Source organism: Chlorocebus sabaeus, chromosome 15 (assembly GCF_047675955.1).
Source record: "Chlorocebus sabaeus isolate Y175 chromosome 15, mChlSab1.0.hap1, whole genome shotgun sequence".
Classification (NCBI taxonomy): domain Eukaryota; kingdom Metazoa; phylum Chordata; class Mammalia; order Primates; family Cercopithecidae; genus Chlorocebus; species Chlorocebus sabaeus.
Genome location: NC_132918.1, coordinates 54408292 through 54422793, shown reverse-complemented (window position 1 = coordinate 54422793; position 14502 = coordinate 54408292). Strand labels below are relative to the sequence as shown.

Sequence of the window (14502 nt, the reverse complement as noted above, 5' to 3'; positions counted from 1 at the left end):
TTTCACCATGTTGGCAAGGCCAGTCTTGAACCACTTGACCTCAAGTAATCTGCCTGCCTTGGCCTCCCAAAGTGCTATTATTGCAGGCATGAGCCACAGGGTCTGATCAATAATTTCTTAAATATGACACAAAAAGCCCATAAAAGAGAAGACTAATAAATTTGGTTAGACTTAAAAATGTCAAACTCATGTTCATTCATTCTTTCAATAAATATTTATAGGTGCTAGAGATATAAAGAGAACAAAGACAAAAATCCCTGCCTTCAAGGGATAATGTATCAAAATAAAAGAAAAGGGAAAAAGCAGACTGCAAAATGGAAGAAGAAAGTTGCAATATATATGATAACAAAGGAGATTAGTATTACCACTTTTTTAAAAATCCTGGCCAGGTGCAGTGGCTCATGCCTGTAATCCCATCACTTTGGGAGCCCAAGGTGGGCAGGTCACCTGAGGTCAGGAGTTTGAGACCAGCCTGGTCAACATAGAGAAACCCCATCTTCACTAAAAATACAAAAATTAGCCAGGAGTGGTGGCACATGCCTGTAATCCCAGCTACTTCGGGGGCTGAAACAGGAGAATCGCTTCAATCTGGGAAGTGTAGGTTGCAGTGAGCCGAGATTGCGCCACTGCACTCCAGCCTGGGAAACAGTAAAACTCATGTCTCAAATAAGATAAAATAAAAATCTTACAAAACAATAAAGGAAAAAAACGAACATCCCAATACAGTAATTTGCAGAAGACTTTATGCAGTTCATGCAAGAGAAAATTCTCATGGTTAACTGTTATGTGAAAAAGTTAGTAATCAAAGGAATATAAATTAAAACCACAATGTGATATTGGTAATCCTACTCAACAAGATAAAACTAAAAATACTGGTAATACTATCTATGAGCAAAATATGTGAAGCCATCAGAATTCTGTGACATCACTTGACTAAAGCATGAAAAGTTACAACTATACAAACATACCACGACTATACAATATGCAACTATACAAAGTTGCATATTTTATAACCCAGCAATTCCACCCCTCAGTACACAAACTAGAGCATCCTGTGCATGAATACTAAATTAGTATGTGCAAAAGATAGCTTTTAATAACACTGTCTACATTACCCAAAAACTTCCTTCAAGAATGGGAAGTATAAATAAACTGGTATATTCATATAAGGTATACTTTATAGCAGTTCTCAACATGGGGCAATTTTGCTTCCCAAAATTGAACACTGGGAAACTTTTGCAGACATTTTTGCTTGTTACAACTGGAGGAGAGGGGGAAAGAAATGTGCTACTGACATCTAACAGGTAGAGGCCAAAGGCACTATATATGCAGTCTTCTGTATATATAAGATGTCACAATGTAAAAGGATTTAGGAAAGATAACATTGAACTCTCTATATACCCCCCCCCCACACACACACACACATACACACTGTACAGGTGAGGAGGTAAGACATAGTTCATTAAAACAGATTGCTAAAGAGAATACTGATTAATATATAACAAAGCCATATAAGCACTTGTTAGTTTCTATCCCCCAGATGCAGATACTAAAACAGGGATGCCAGTGCAAGTAATTTATTTTGAAGGACAACCCATAAAATACCAGTAATGCAGCAGAGACATGAAACAAGAAAAAGAATAACAATAATAATTTAAAAAAAGACAATAAAGAGTGTGTTATCTAGTCAATTACAATTGTAGGTAACTGGAGCCCAATTAAGCTTGAGAAACTGCGAGTCAGAGTAGGCCATGTACTTCAAAACGATTCCACTGATGGGCAAAGGAATTGGGGTATTTATACACTAAATCCCGTTCAGTCACTTGTTAAAGCCATGGTGCCCCAACTATGCACTGAGATGTCCCGAGGGACTTATGCAAAATGATATGGGCAATGTGGATATTTTAAATATTCAAAGGAAAACAATACAGTATTTGATATTTGTCAAGTACCATAGGAACTATTAGCATGAGGTAACTTACAATCTGGTCCTTTATTCCTGTTGATAATGCCCTATCTTTGAGAGGCTGAGTTTCAACAAGGGCTACCAGAAAACCAATATAAAATAGGAAATTAAGATAATTTCAAAATTTGAGAAGCTATACAATGCTCAACACATCTGTACACACGTAACTGCAGTTATTTGAGAAATGAACACAATTTTTTTCAATTATGTATATCATTTTTCTAAACACCTACTAAATTGTGAGGACCTAAATAAATAGTTTGGACATAACAACTTCCTGAAAGGAACTGTTAGGTGTTTCTTCTGGCTTACAGGTGCCATGAAAAAATCACGGAGACCCTAATTAGCCAGTGAACTGGGTTAAGTTCAGGAAACTCTTAGATTAAGTGCTCCTAGGTGATTAATTCTCTGGCAATTCTGCACTCCTAGAAAGCTCTGAGGCATCTGGAACTTCTCTGTTAGGCACAAGCAGAGCAAAACAGAAACATTACTTGTTACATTGAACTAAGAAAGAAGGTTGCTTTTAACCACCAACTTTCAAGTTTGATCAACAACTCTTATTAAAAAAACAAGCACATCTGTCAATGAAAACTACTTATCAATAACCAGACATATATTTCTGAAATTAGTTACGTTTAAATACATACCAAAGTAAATATATACCTGTATCAACAAGGTATATTTAACAATGGTAGTACTTTGAATATATGGACAACTTATCTTCATTTTGCTGCGCATAATTCCCTGAATACATCCTATAATTCTGTGTTAATTCTCAGTTCTCTCGTAACTTATTCCAATAAACACTTACGAATTTACATAGCTTTAGAATGCAACTCTAGGTCAACAGTGTTTAAATCAACTTTACCCTTGCATTTTTCCCACTTCACTGATACTGAATATATATATCACTACTACACATTGAGTTAGCCTATTCTGGGAGGTTTCCAATGGCAAACAGGATTCACTCCAGCTGGTTCAAATGAAGAGACTACAGACATTTCAGTAGAGTTAGGGAAACAACTATGGGTGCTAATGCAACTTGAGAGAGCTAAATTAGAAAATCAATACCACATCTTAGGGCTTGGTTCAAGAGCCAAGATCAGGAAATAGTGATAATAGGGATACTGGAGCCAATAATGGACGAGCTGTTCATACTATTCACTCATGAAAAGATGTTCCACTTTGTTTTGTCATTGTTGGTGACATCACTTCTAGCCAGGAACTTCAGTGGGGACAGGGGGCAAATTGTGATTGTTTTTTTCCTCCCTTTCTGTGCTCTCTTCCAATTTTAGGTCAATTTTTAAAACACTCATTTGGTCCTTGGTTCTTATGCAGCTTTAGGGGAAAATGGGCTCACACAGTAAAATGCCAATCTAGATTTTGGATATTAATGTGCAAGACAAGGAGTACTTATAAAACGCAAATCTTATCTCAACATATATTAGAGATACTAGCCTTTGTAATAAAAACAAAATTTCCCCCATTTGTCCCTTGTCGTTTGACTTTCCCTATAATGTGTCTCTATCTTATAAATTTTTTGTTTTCTTATGTCATTTATGAATCTTTGCTAACTTATAGATTCTGAGTCAGTTAATTGTGAGTCAGTTAATAAAAAGGTCTTCCCCACTCCATGGTTATAAAGGAATTCTTAGTTTTCATTAAGTGCTTTTATTATTTTTCTTTGTATTTGTTGTTTGTTTTTGCCCTTAAACTCTTGATACACTGGAAATTTATCCTGGTTTACACTATCACAGTGAAACGTAAATCTGAAAGAATTTTTTCCCTCACTTTTGTCTTCAAAAGGGCGTCTTTAAATCTTCTAACTGGCTGTAAGACAGTAATTTTTCTCTATAAATTCTGTATCTCAATATATTATGGAATTATTTTATTGCTTTAGTTTTGCAAACTGATTCTCCTGAGTTTTCTAAACATGCAATATTATTTTGAATAAGATCATTTTTAAAACAATGATCATAATTACTTCTTTTTTATTGTGTAATGTGTTAGTTTATATATCCAATATAATGCTAAATAAGAGTTGTGAGGCTGGGTATCCTTGTCTTCTTTAACAGTGACAATGACTACTGGTTTCCCTTGAGGATGACGCTGACTTTGGGGTTAAAACATTTTCTTTTTATTTTTGTACTCTGATATAATTTTAGATTTACAGAAAAGACAGCAAAGTACAAAGAACTTCTGAATACCTTCCACCCAAATTTACATCTGTTTTATCCTTCTTTCACTCTTCATATACACATGAATTTGTTCTGAATAAGTGTTTAGCTACAGACATGATATTCCTTTACTCTTTAATATTTCAGTGTGTATTTCCCCCAAATAAACCTATTATACAACCACAGTATACTACAATGTCCCAAAGCATAAGATTAACAATCGATACTATATATATGTTCTAATCCACATAAGATTTAATCCACATAAGATCCACATAATCTAATCCACGTAAGATCTAATCCACATAAGATCTAATATCTAATATCTAATCCACATATCATAATCTAATCCACATAAGATTAATCCACATAATCTAATCCACATAATCCACACAAGACTTCACATGTGTCTCAACAACGTCCTTTATGCCAAAAGAAATTCTAGGATCATGCACTGCAGCCACCTGTCATGTTTCTTCAGTCTACTTTAAACAGTTTCTGAGTCATTTTTTTTTTTTTTTCACACGGAGTTTCGCTCCTGTTGCCCAGGCTGGAGTGCAATGGTGCACCCCTCTGCCTCCTGGCCTCAAGCGATTCTCCAGCCTCAGCCTCCCAAGTAGCTGGGATTACAGGCGCCCACCACCACGCCCGGCTAATTTTTGTATTTTTAGTAGAGATGGGGTTTCACCATGTTGGCTGGGCTGGTCTTGAACTCCTGACCTCAGGTAATCCGCCCAAAGAAATTCTAAGATCATGCACTGCAGCCACCTGTCATGTTTCTTTACTCTACTTTAAGCTAGAACAGTTCAAGTCATTTCTTTCCTTTTTTTCTTTTTCTGAGACAGAGTTTTGCTCCTGTTGCCCAGGCAGGAGTGCAATGGTGTGATCTTGCCTCACTGCAACCTCTGTCTCCTGGGTTCCAGTGATTCTCCTGCCTCAGTCTCCCAAGTAGCTGGGATTGCAGGTGCCTATCACCATGCCCGGCTAATTTTTGTATTCTTAGTATAGACAGGGTTTCACCACGTTGGCCAGAGTGGTCTCGAACTCCTGACCTCAGTTGATCTGTCTGCCTCAGTCTCACAAAGTCCTGGGATTACAGGTGGGAGTTACCACGCCCAGCATTTCTGACTATTTCATGACACTGACTTTTTTGCAGAGTACAGGACAGTTATTTTGAAGAATATAACTCAATTTGAGCTTGTCTTAGGTTTCTTCATGAGTAGATTCAGACTATGCACTTCTGGCAAGAATACTATAGAAGTGATGTTGAGTTCTTCTAAGGGCATATCAGAAAGCACATAATAGCAATTAGCTCTGTAACTTGCAATGTTTGCTTTTATCATTTGTTAAGGTGGTATCTATCAAGTTTCTACATTGCAAAGTTTCTATTTTACCCTGTAAACAGTAGATACCTTGAAAGGAGACATTTTGAGACTGGGTAAATACTGTACTCTTCATCAAACTTTTCCCTGACCCAACTAGTTTCATAGCCCACTTACTGAGTTCCGAAGTTACTTTGGTTAGTAATTTTACATCTTTCAGTGTGGTTGTTATTATGGTGTAAAGTTTATTTGTTCTGTTTGTATTCATTTTCAGGATATTCCCCCTCCATCTTTGCTGATTTTGTTTTCTTGAGGATTTGAAGTATTAAGATAGCTCCAAAAGTCAGGACTATTCAAAAACTATAAAATAATATTAAAATTCAGTATCATTCCCTCATCTCAATTCCCTCTAAACTTTCCAACACACACACACACACACACACACACACTCTCTCTCTCTCTCTCTCTCTCCCCCTCTCTCTCACTCACTCTTTAGGTAACCAATCTCATTACTGTCAGGTTTATCTTTCCTGTACTTCTTTTTGGTGAAATGAACCACCGTTTTCCCTTTTTCTTACAAAAAAAAAAAAAAAAAAGTTACGTATTTTAGATATTATTCTGCACTTTGTATTTTGCCCTAAAAATATATCTAGGGAAAGGCCAGGCGCAGTGGCTCACGCCTGTAATCCCAACACTTTAGGAGGCCAAGGCGGGTGGATCATGAGGTCAGGAGTTCAAGACCAGCCTGACCAACACAGTGAAACCCCATCTCTCCTAAAAACACAAAAAACATTAGCTGGGCATGGTGGCGCGTGCCTGTAATCCCAGCTACTCAGGAGGCTGAGACAGGAGATTTGCTTGAACTCGGGAGGTAGAGGTTGCAGTGAGCCAAGACTGCGCCACAGCACTGCAGTCTGGGTGACAGAACAAGACTTTGTCTCAAAAAAAAAAAAAAAAAAAAAAAAAAAAAAATACAGGGCAAATCCCTACATCCATTCACAGACATCTTCTTCATTCTTTTTTACAAGAGCACAAAACTCCAACATGTGGCTATACTACAGTTCATTCAATCACTGTTTTTATATATGAACATTTGAATTGTTTCCAATATATTCCAATAACAAATAATGTTGCATTAATTTTGTGTACCTAGTTTCTTACTGCTGAAGGTATATATTCAAGGTAAAATCCCAGAATTAGGATGGTTGAGTCAAGAGATAAAACATAAATATAGATTTGGTAGATATTCCTGGATACCTTTACAAAAGTTTATCAATTTGTATTCTAAACAACAATGTAACAGTGTCTGCTTTCTCCCGCCACAGCCTGAACAACAGAATGTTCTTATGATTTTAAACTTGTGCCAATCTGATAGGTAAAAACAAATAGTAACTAAGTATAGTTTTAATTAGTAAATTCCTTTTGTAATAAGTAAAAAACGTTTTCTTTTCATATGTTCTAAGATATGTTTACTAATGTCTCATAGGTACTTAGGTCTATATCAGGATTTTTATTATATTCTACTGACATAAAAGACAGTGTGCTTTCTTTGTAAATCATATTAAGATAATATGCATCTATGCCCCTTTAACAAAAATGTTTTAAGATCCATTTTGTAAAATGTCTTTTCAGGAACTATAAAGGTAGTCAAAAGAAAAATGGGCAAAGGATAGGAACAGAGAATTCAAAGAAAAAACAGTAACGGTTCTCAACCCTTGTTCATCAAAGAAATACAAATTAAAACTATCCCATACACAAAAATTAACCATGGATTAACAGCCTAAATATAAAATATATAATCCAGCCTCCAGATTTGTGAGAAATAACCATTAGAAGGAAACATAGAGGTAAATATTCATGACCGTGAATTTGGCAATGGATCCTTAAATTTGACACATGTATCGGGAGGGGAGGGGAGGGGAGGGGAGGGGCAGGCAGAGAGAGGAAGGAAGGGAGGGAGGGAGGGAGGGAGGGAGGGAGGGAAGGAAGGAAGGAAGGAAGGAAGGGAGGAAGGGAGGGGAGAGAGGGAAGGAAGGAAGGAAGGAAGGAAGGAAGGAAGGAAGGAAGGAAGGAAGGGAGGGAGGGAGGGAGGGAGGGAGGGAGGGAGGGAGGGGAGAGAAAGAAGGAAGGAAGGGGAGAGAAAAAAGGAAGGAAGGGAGGGAGGGAGGGAGGAAGGAGGGAGGGAGGGAGGGAGGGAGGGAGGGAGGGAGGGAGGGAGGGAAGGAAGGAAGGAAGGAAGGAAGGAAGGAAGGAAGGAAGGAAGGAGAAAAGGAGGGAGGGAGGGAGGGAGGGAGGGAGGGAGGGAGTCAGACTTAATAAAATATAAACGTATTGTGCACCAAACAACATCATTAAGAAAGTTAAAAAGACAACCCAGAGAGCGGGCAAAAATAGCTGAAGTCCTATACTTGATAAAGGTTTGGTATCCATAATATATACAACTCATCAACAAAAACACACATAATCTAATTTTAAAATGAGCAAAGGACTTGAACGTATATTTCTTCAAAGAAAATACAGACATGTCCAACAAGCACATGAAAAGAAGTTCAAGATCATTAGGCATTAAGTGCACACAAATTAAAACCACAGTTAGACACCACTTTATACCCAGTAGGATGGCTATAATTTTTAAAACTACAAAATAACAAGTGTTGTTGAGGATGTAGAAAAATAGGAATCCTCATACATTTCTGGTGGGAATATAAGATGGCGCAGCCACTGTGGAAAACAGTTTGGTGGTTCCTCAAAAAGTTTAAACAGAATTATTATATGACCTAGCAATTCTACTCCTAAGAATTTACACCTCAAACACTCAAAAACGGTACTTAAACAAGTATTTGTTTACAAATGTTCAAAGTTGCCATATTCACAATAGTGAAACAGGTACTTAAACAAGTATTTGTTCACAAATGTTCAAAGTTGCCATATTTACAATAGTGAAACACACTCAAATGTCCTTCAACAGGTGAATGGATAAACAAATAGTGATATATACATACAAAGGATTATTGTTCAGTCCTAAACAGAATGAACTACTGATACATGCTACAACTTAAATGAACCTCAAAAACATAAGTTAAATGAAAGAAGTCACACAGAGAAGGTGACATATTGTGTGGTTTCTTTTATATAAAATGATCAGAACTGGCAAATCCTCAGGGACAGAAAGTAGACTCATAATTGCCAAGGGATGGGAGAGAAAAGAACAAATAATGATTACCTAACAGGTATAGGGTATTTTCCTGGGGAGATTTTTAAAGTTTTGAGAAAAGACAGAGGTGGCAACTGCTACAATGGACTGAATGCTGTGTCCTCCCAAAATTCCTATACGAAAATCCTAACCCCCAAGTGATGGTATTAGAAGGTGGGACCTTTGGTATGCAATTAGGTGATGAGAGGGGGACCCTCATGAATGAGATAAGTGCCATTATAAAGGGGACCCCAGAAAACGCTCTCAACCTCTTCTTTGCCGTGTGAGGGTACAACTAGAAGTTAGTATTCCGCAATGTGGAAGAGGGTCCCACCAGAACCAGATGATACTGAGACCCTGATCTCAGACTTCCAGCCTCCAGACTTGTGAGAAATAAATTTCTATTATTTGTAAGCCATCCAGTCTACGGTCTTGTTACAGCAACCCAATGTATGGCAGCTGCACATTTATGAATGCTCTAAATGCTACTGAATTGGTACACTTTAAAATGCTTACTTGTATATTACGTGAACTTCAAAGCACTTTTAAAAATCAGACTGGAATAGTATCTTCAAATCATTCTGAAGACTAATCCAAAAACTTGATAAATACACTTTGTTGAAAAGGCTAAGAAAAAGCAGACATTTTAATGTATCACTGATGAGAGTATAGAAGAATACAATCCTATAGCTGACAATTTGGCAGTATCTAATATAACAAATACATTTACCTACAGACATTCTTTCATAAAGACCAAATAAGGTATACAGAAAATTACTCATTACAGTAAGCATTCTCTGTAACAGCAAAACACTACAAATAACACAATGGTCTTTTAATAGAAGTCTAGTTAAATAAATTATTGTACATACACACAAAGGAATGCAATGAGCCTGCGTTTTTAAAAATGAAGGAGAGGCCGGGAGCGGTGGCTCACACCTGTAATTCCAGCACTTTGGGAGGCTGAGGTGGGCAGATCACAAGGTCAGGAGATCAAGACCATCCTGGCTAACACGATGAAACCCCATCTCTACTAAAATACAAAAAATTAGCCGGGAGTGGTGGTAGGAGCCTATAGTCCCAGCTACTCAGGAGGCTGAGGCAGGAGAAAGGCGTGAACCCAGGAGGCAGAGCTTGCAGTGAGACGAGATCACGCCACTGCACTCCAGCCTGGGCAACAGAGAGAGACTCTGGCTCAAAAAAAAAAAAAAAAAAAAAAAAAAAAGAGAAGAAGAAAGAAAAATGAAGGAGAAAGGTCTCTATACACCATTACCTTTTGTGTAAGACAGGTGAAGTGGAGAAGGAAAGAATATACATTCCTATCTTATAGGCATGAAAACTAGATAGATGGACAGTTAAGTTCAACAAACTAGTTAAGAGCAGTTAAGTGTGCATAGATGGATGGGAAGGCAGGAAGGCAAAGACTTCTTATTACACAACTTTTAAACTTTTTTATTTTGAACCAAGAAAACAAATTTCAAAAGGAAAAATTTTAAAACACTATTAATTGCTTTCAAATTAAAACCCAGTCCAACAGGTCTGTTGATTAATAGGACTATATGAGAAAATGTATATAAAGCACATCGTCAGTGCTTGCCTCACCTACTTTAAGGCTGTAAAATGAGCAAACTCTCTTACTTTATAATAGCCTAATCTCTCGCCAATCCTCACCCATTTCCATGCTCTATGATTCAGCCACAGAACCCCCTATGTTCGGGACTGAACCATGCTTTCTTGTCTTAAGGTCTTTTTGCATAATATGTTACCTTTTGCCTTTCTCATCCTTCTAACTTCCTTTTACTCATCTTTAACCTCACCTCAGAGTTTGCTTTTTGTAGGATATACTTTTTTACAACCTCCCCACATTCATACATATACACAGAAGACACACAGCCTAGGCTGCATCAGCATCCCTTCCTCTTTCTTGTTACTCCCACAGTGTCTTATGGTTGGGGACACACACTCCAGGTGACACGGCTTGACTCTCAATCTTGAGTTTCACACTTGCTAACTGTATGATCTGGAATAAATTTACCTAAACCCTTTCATCTCAGTTTGCTGATCTACAAAATAAAGATCCCATCTGCCTGATGGGACTGTTAACAAAGATTAAATGAGCTAATGTACGTAAAGCACACAGCTTGCCACATATTGCACAGTCATTAAATAGTAACCAGTTTTATTATACTTATGGCACTGAGCCCTTCGCTGAACTATTAATGTATTTCCCTCTTTGTTCCTCACAATGGAGATGCCTTTAAAAATTACACACACTTTAACACTTTTTAGGGGCAGAGACCGCCTTGATAACTTCTGTATACCCTGGTGGAGTATCTCATACAAGGTTGATGCTCTGTAAATACTTGATAAACTACTTATGTCAATATGGTAAGTGATAACTTGGATATAAATAAACAAGCTTTCAAGAAATCAATTTGGTCAGTTATCTCAATAAAAGATTACTATTCCTTCTGTATTCACAAGCAGAGAATGGTGATTTAACAACTCATTTCCCCCCGTAATACAAATTAACCTTTTAAGATTTATCTAGAGGAGAAAAAAATCTAGCAGTTATCTCCTAAAATGATAAAAATAAAATTTCGCTTTAATCACCTTACAATTGCAAACTTAAGACACCTGATTCTGCTACTTGTATTACTTTAAGAAAATTATTTAAACCTAACTATAAAATGACTACCAAATACTGGCAGGGATATAAAAGAACGAATGCTAGCAACCAGCACACTTCCTAATATGGAGTATACGTACAAATAATATGAGTAAAAATTATAAAAGCCTATGATATAAAAAATCAATTCATAAAACTAGTAAACGAATTTAGATTTCCTCCCAAAATTTCAAAAACTATATAAATGTGTTACACTTTATAGGAGCAAAACTGAACAAGAACAAAAATGGAACATCCTTAAATAACTTACCAATAATATTCTCTATCAGAAAAAGATCAGCATATAATGTTTTATTTTAGGGTAAATTATGTACGACTAGTGGCAGGTGAAGTAAAAGTCACACTGCTGAACTGACAGGCTCAATGTACATCATTTATTTCAACATTCTGTACCTCGACATCCTGAACACTGGATAAAAAAGTTGATTAAATCCAGAAGTGCGATGTCCCTGTCTTGTTTATATGATTCAATCCAGTCATCCACCACGGACTGTGGAAAAAAAAATATAAAAATGAAAACTTCAAAAAAAATTGATATTATAGCAAATAAATTTTCAAAAAAGTTTGTGTGTTTGTGTGTGTTTCTATCTGAACAAGAAAATTACTTACCTGAAATTATTTCTCTGTAGCCTAATAAAATAGAGACTGTCTCATTTTTAAAGACCAATAAAAAGTGACTTACTAGGTTTCAAAGATTTGTTTACAATAGAATCCAAAACAAACCTAACCTTACCAATCCCATTAAGTACAATAATTAAGCAAGCATAGATAATATTCAAACTGTATTATGAAAATGATAAAAATTAAGTTAACTTCACTTCTATATAGACACAAACTTTCTGAGTTATCAAAAAGCATAATGCACGAGTAGTGCATACAAAGAATGCACATAATAAGAGGCATTTTTTTTTTTTTTTTTTTTTTTTTTTGAGACGGAGTCTCGCTCTGTCGCCCAGGCTGGAGTGCAGTGGCGCAATCTCGGCTCACTGCAAGCTCCGCCTCCCGGGTTCACGCCATTCTCCTGCCTCAGCCTCCCGAGTAGCTGGGACTAGAGGCGCCCGCCACTGCGCCCGGCTAATTTTTTCTGTTTTTAGTAGAGACGGGGTTTCACCATGGTCTCGATCTCCTGACCTTGTGATCCGCCCACCTCTGCCTCCCAAAGTGCTGGGATTACAGGCGTGAGCCACCGCGCCCGGCCGGCATTTTTTTCAAGAATACAAGAATGGCTTAATATTAGGAAATCAAATAACTGATTTATGAAGAAAGTGAAAAATTAAAACAACTATATATCAAATTAGATCTCAAAAATATATATAAAATTCTGCAGCTAATCCAAAAAGAAAAAAAACTTTCTAGGAAAATTAGGGTTCAAGAAAATCTACTCAAAGGATAAAAAGACTAAAATATATTTGCTGTTGAAATACTTAAGATATTTCAACTAATTAAAGAACAAGGCAAGGATGCCCCCTAACCATTTAACACAGGGTTGAAGTCTTTAGTGAATGCAAAAGTTAGTAAAATTTGAATAAAGACAATTCTCCTTTCCTACAGATGATAAGAAAATCCAGGAGTCTCTATTAAAGTGATTCAAGAGATTAATAATAGGAAAATTTGACAAGGTAGCTGACAAGATAAATATACAAAAATAACTTAACAGCGCAATACCTAGAAAATATAAATGGATTAGTAGCTTGTTCACAACAAAAAATATCTAAGAACACATCTAAGACAATTTTTAATGAGGAAAATTATTAAAACTTACAGGATATAAAAAAAGACTTCAACAGGTATCATATTCTGAATTTTAAAAAAAGACTTAGTGCTATATCAGTAAAGTTTGAAAGTCTTGCCAACTTACAAGGCAAATTTAATGTAATTCCAGTTTGCATTCCAGTGGGCAGGATTCTTTGAGATTTTCTTGGGCAGAGGTAGGGATCAGAGGAAATGTATAAAAATATGAATTAAAAAAATAAAATTTTGTGTACTAAGGTATATTTACATACAGTAAAATGCATAATCTTGTTATTTCTTTTTATTTTATATTTTTATACATAAACCCACCTGTGTAACCACAACCAAGATAAAGATAGAAAACATTTCCAGAACTAAAACAGGCTCCCTTAGGTTGCCTTCCAAGCAGTAACCATCCCCAGCACAAAGGGTAATTATTATAGTGACGCATATTACCATGAATTAGTTTGACATGATACTGAAACTCTCATAAATGGTGTCATCTTTTGTTTTTTATTTCTTTCAAACAAAGCTGTATCAGTAAGATTGAGCAGCATTGTTATGTGTATTAGTAATACCTTTTTTGTATTGCTGAATATTATTTCATTGTATGAATATACCACAGTTTATCACACATTTTACTGTTGAGGAATATGAGTACTCAACATTACTCAGTTGCAGTTGCAGTTTAGGACTATCACAAATAAAACTGTTACGTACACACATTTTGATGAATATAAACATTCTTTTCTGTATTACAGACCCAAGAGCAGATTTGTTAACACACATTATACACACACATCAAGGCTTAGTCGATATGCCAAACAATTTCTCAAAACAAGTTGTAATAAATAACGCTTCCACCAGCAATGTATGAAATCCAGCAAGATGTGAGATTTTCAGGTGCTCTACATCCTCACCCAAGACTAGGTATTGTCAGTTCTTTTAATTTAGCCCATTGTGATTGAGCATATCCCTTCTTTAATGACCTTCCATTGGGGAGAACCACTTTCCTTTGCTCCAAGTGAGAGAGAAGACTTTCTATACATAATACTGTTTCACTGTCTCATCACATTAGTGTCTGGGGGGTTTTGTTTTTAAAGAGAAAACTAGAAAGAAGATTATGGTGGTAAGAGAGGGTCAAGAAGAAAATAATACCATGGTATCTGGGCAAGGTTCACCTCTGCTGAAGAACGTGTCACACCCTGTAAGCTCAGGATGATGGTGAAACTAGAAGTGAATAGAGCAGATCAAGAGCAACTTTTAGACTCAGGACTGAAGCAGAAATGCTTTGCAACCCAGGTAACAAAGTGTGGCACAAAACTGAAGAAGTTACTTCCTCACTTTTACAGGGGTCCAGTAACATAAAGGCAGTCTGAGTAGAATTTTAATTCCCAAAGTAATTGTACTAACTTATACTCCCA

The 14502-nt window shown here is 36.5% G+C and overlaps 1 protein-coding gene across 3 annotated transcripts in view; it reads right to left on the bottom strand.

The window, feature by feature from the left end:
• Positions 1-14502, bottom strand: part of STAG1 (STAG1 cohesin complex component) — a 400634-nt gene that overhangs the window by 212109 nt on the left and 174023 nt on the right. For 2 of the 3 annotated variants that reach the window (XM_008009040.3, XM_073023594.1), the window contains one exon: positions 11741-11837. The exons of the other annotated variant lie outside the window; for it this stretch is intronic. In XM_008009040.3, the coding sequence (XP_008007231.1) occupies positions 11741-11837 (97 nt within the window). The remainder of the gene's footprint in view (positions 1-11740; positions 11838-14502) is intronic. 3 annotated transcript variants of the gene reach the window in all.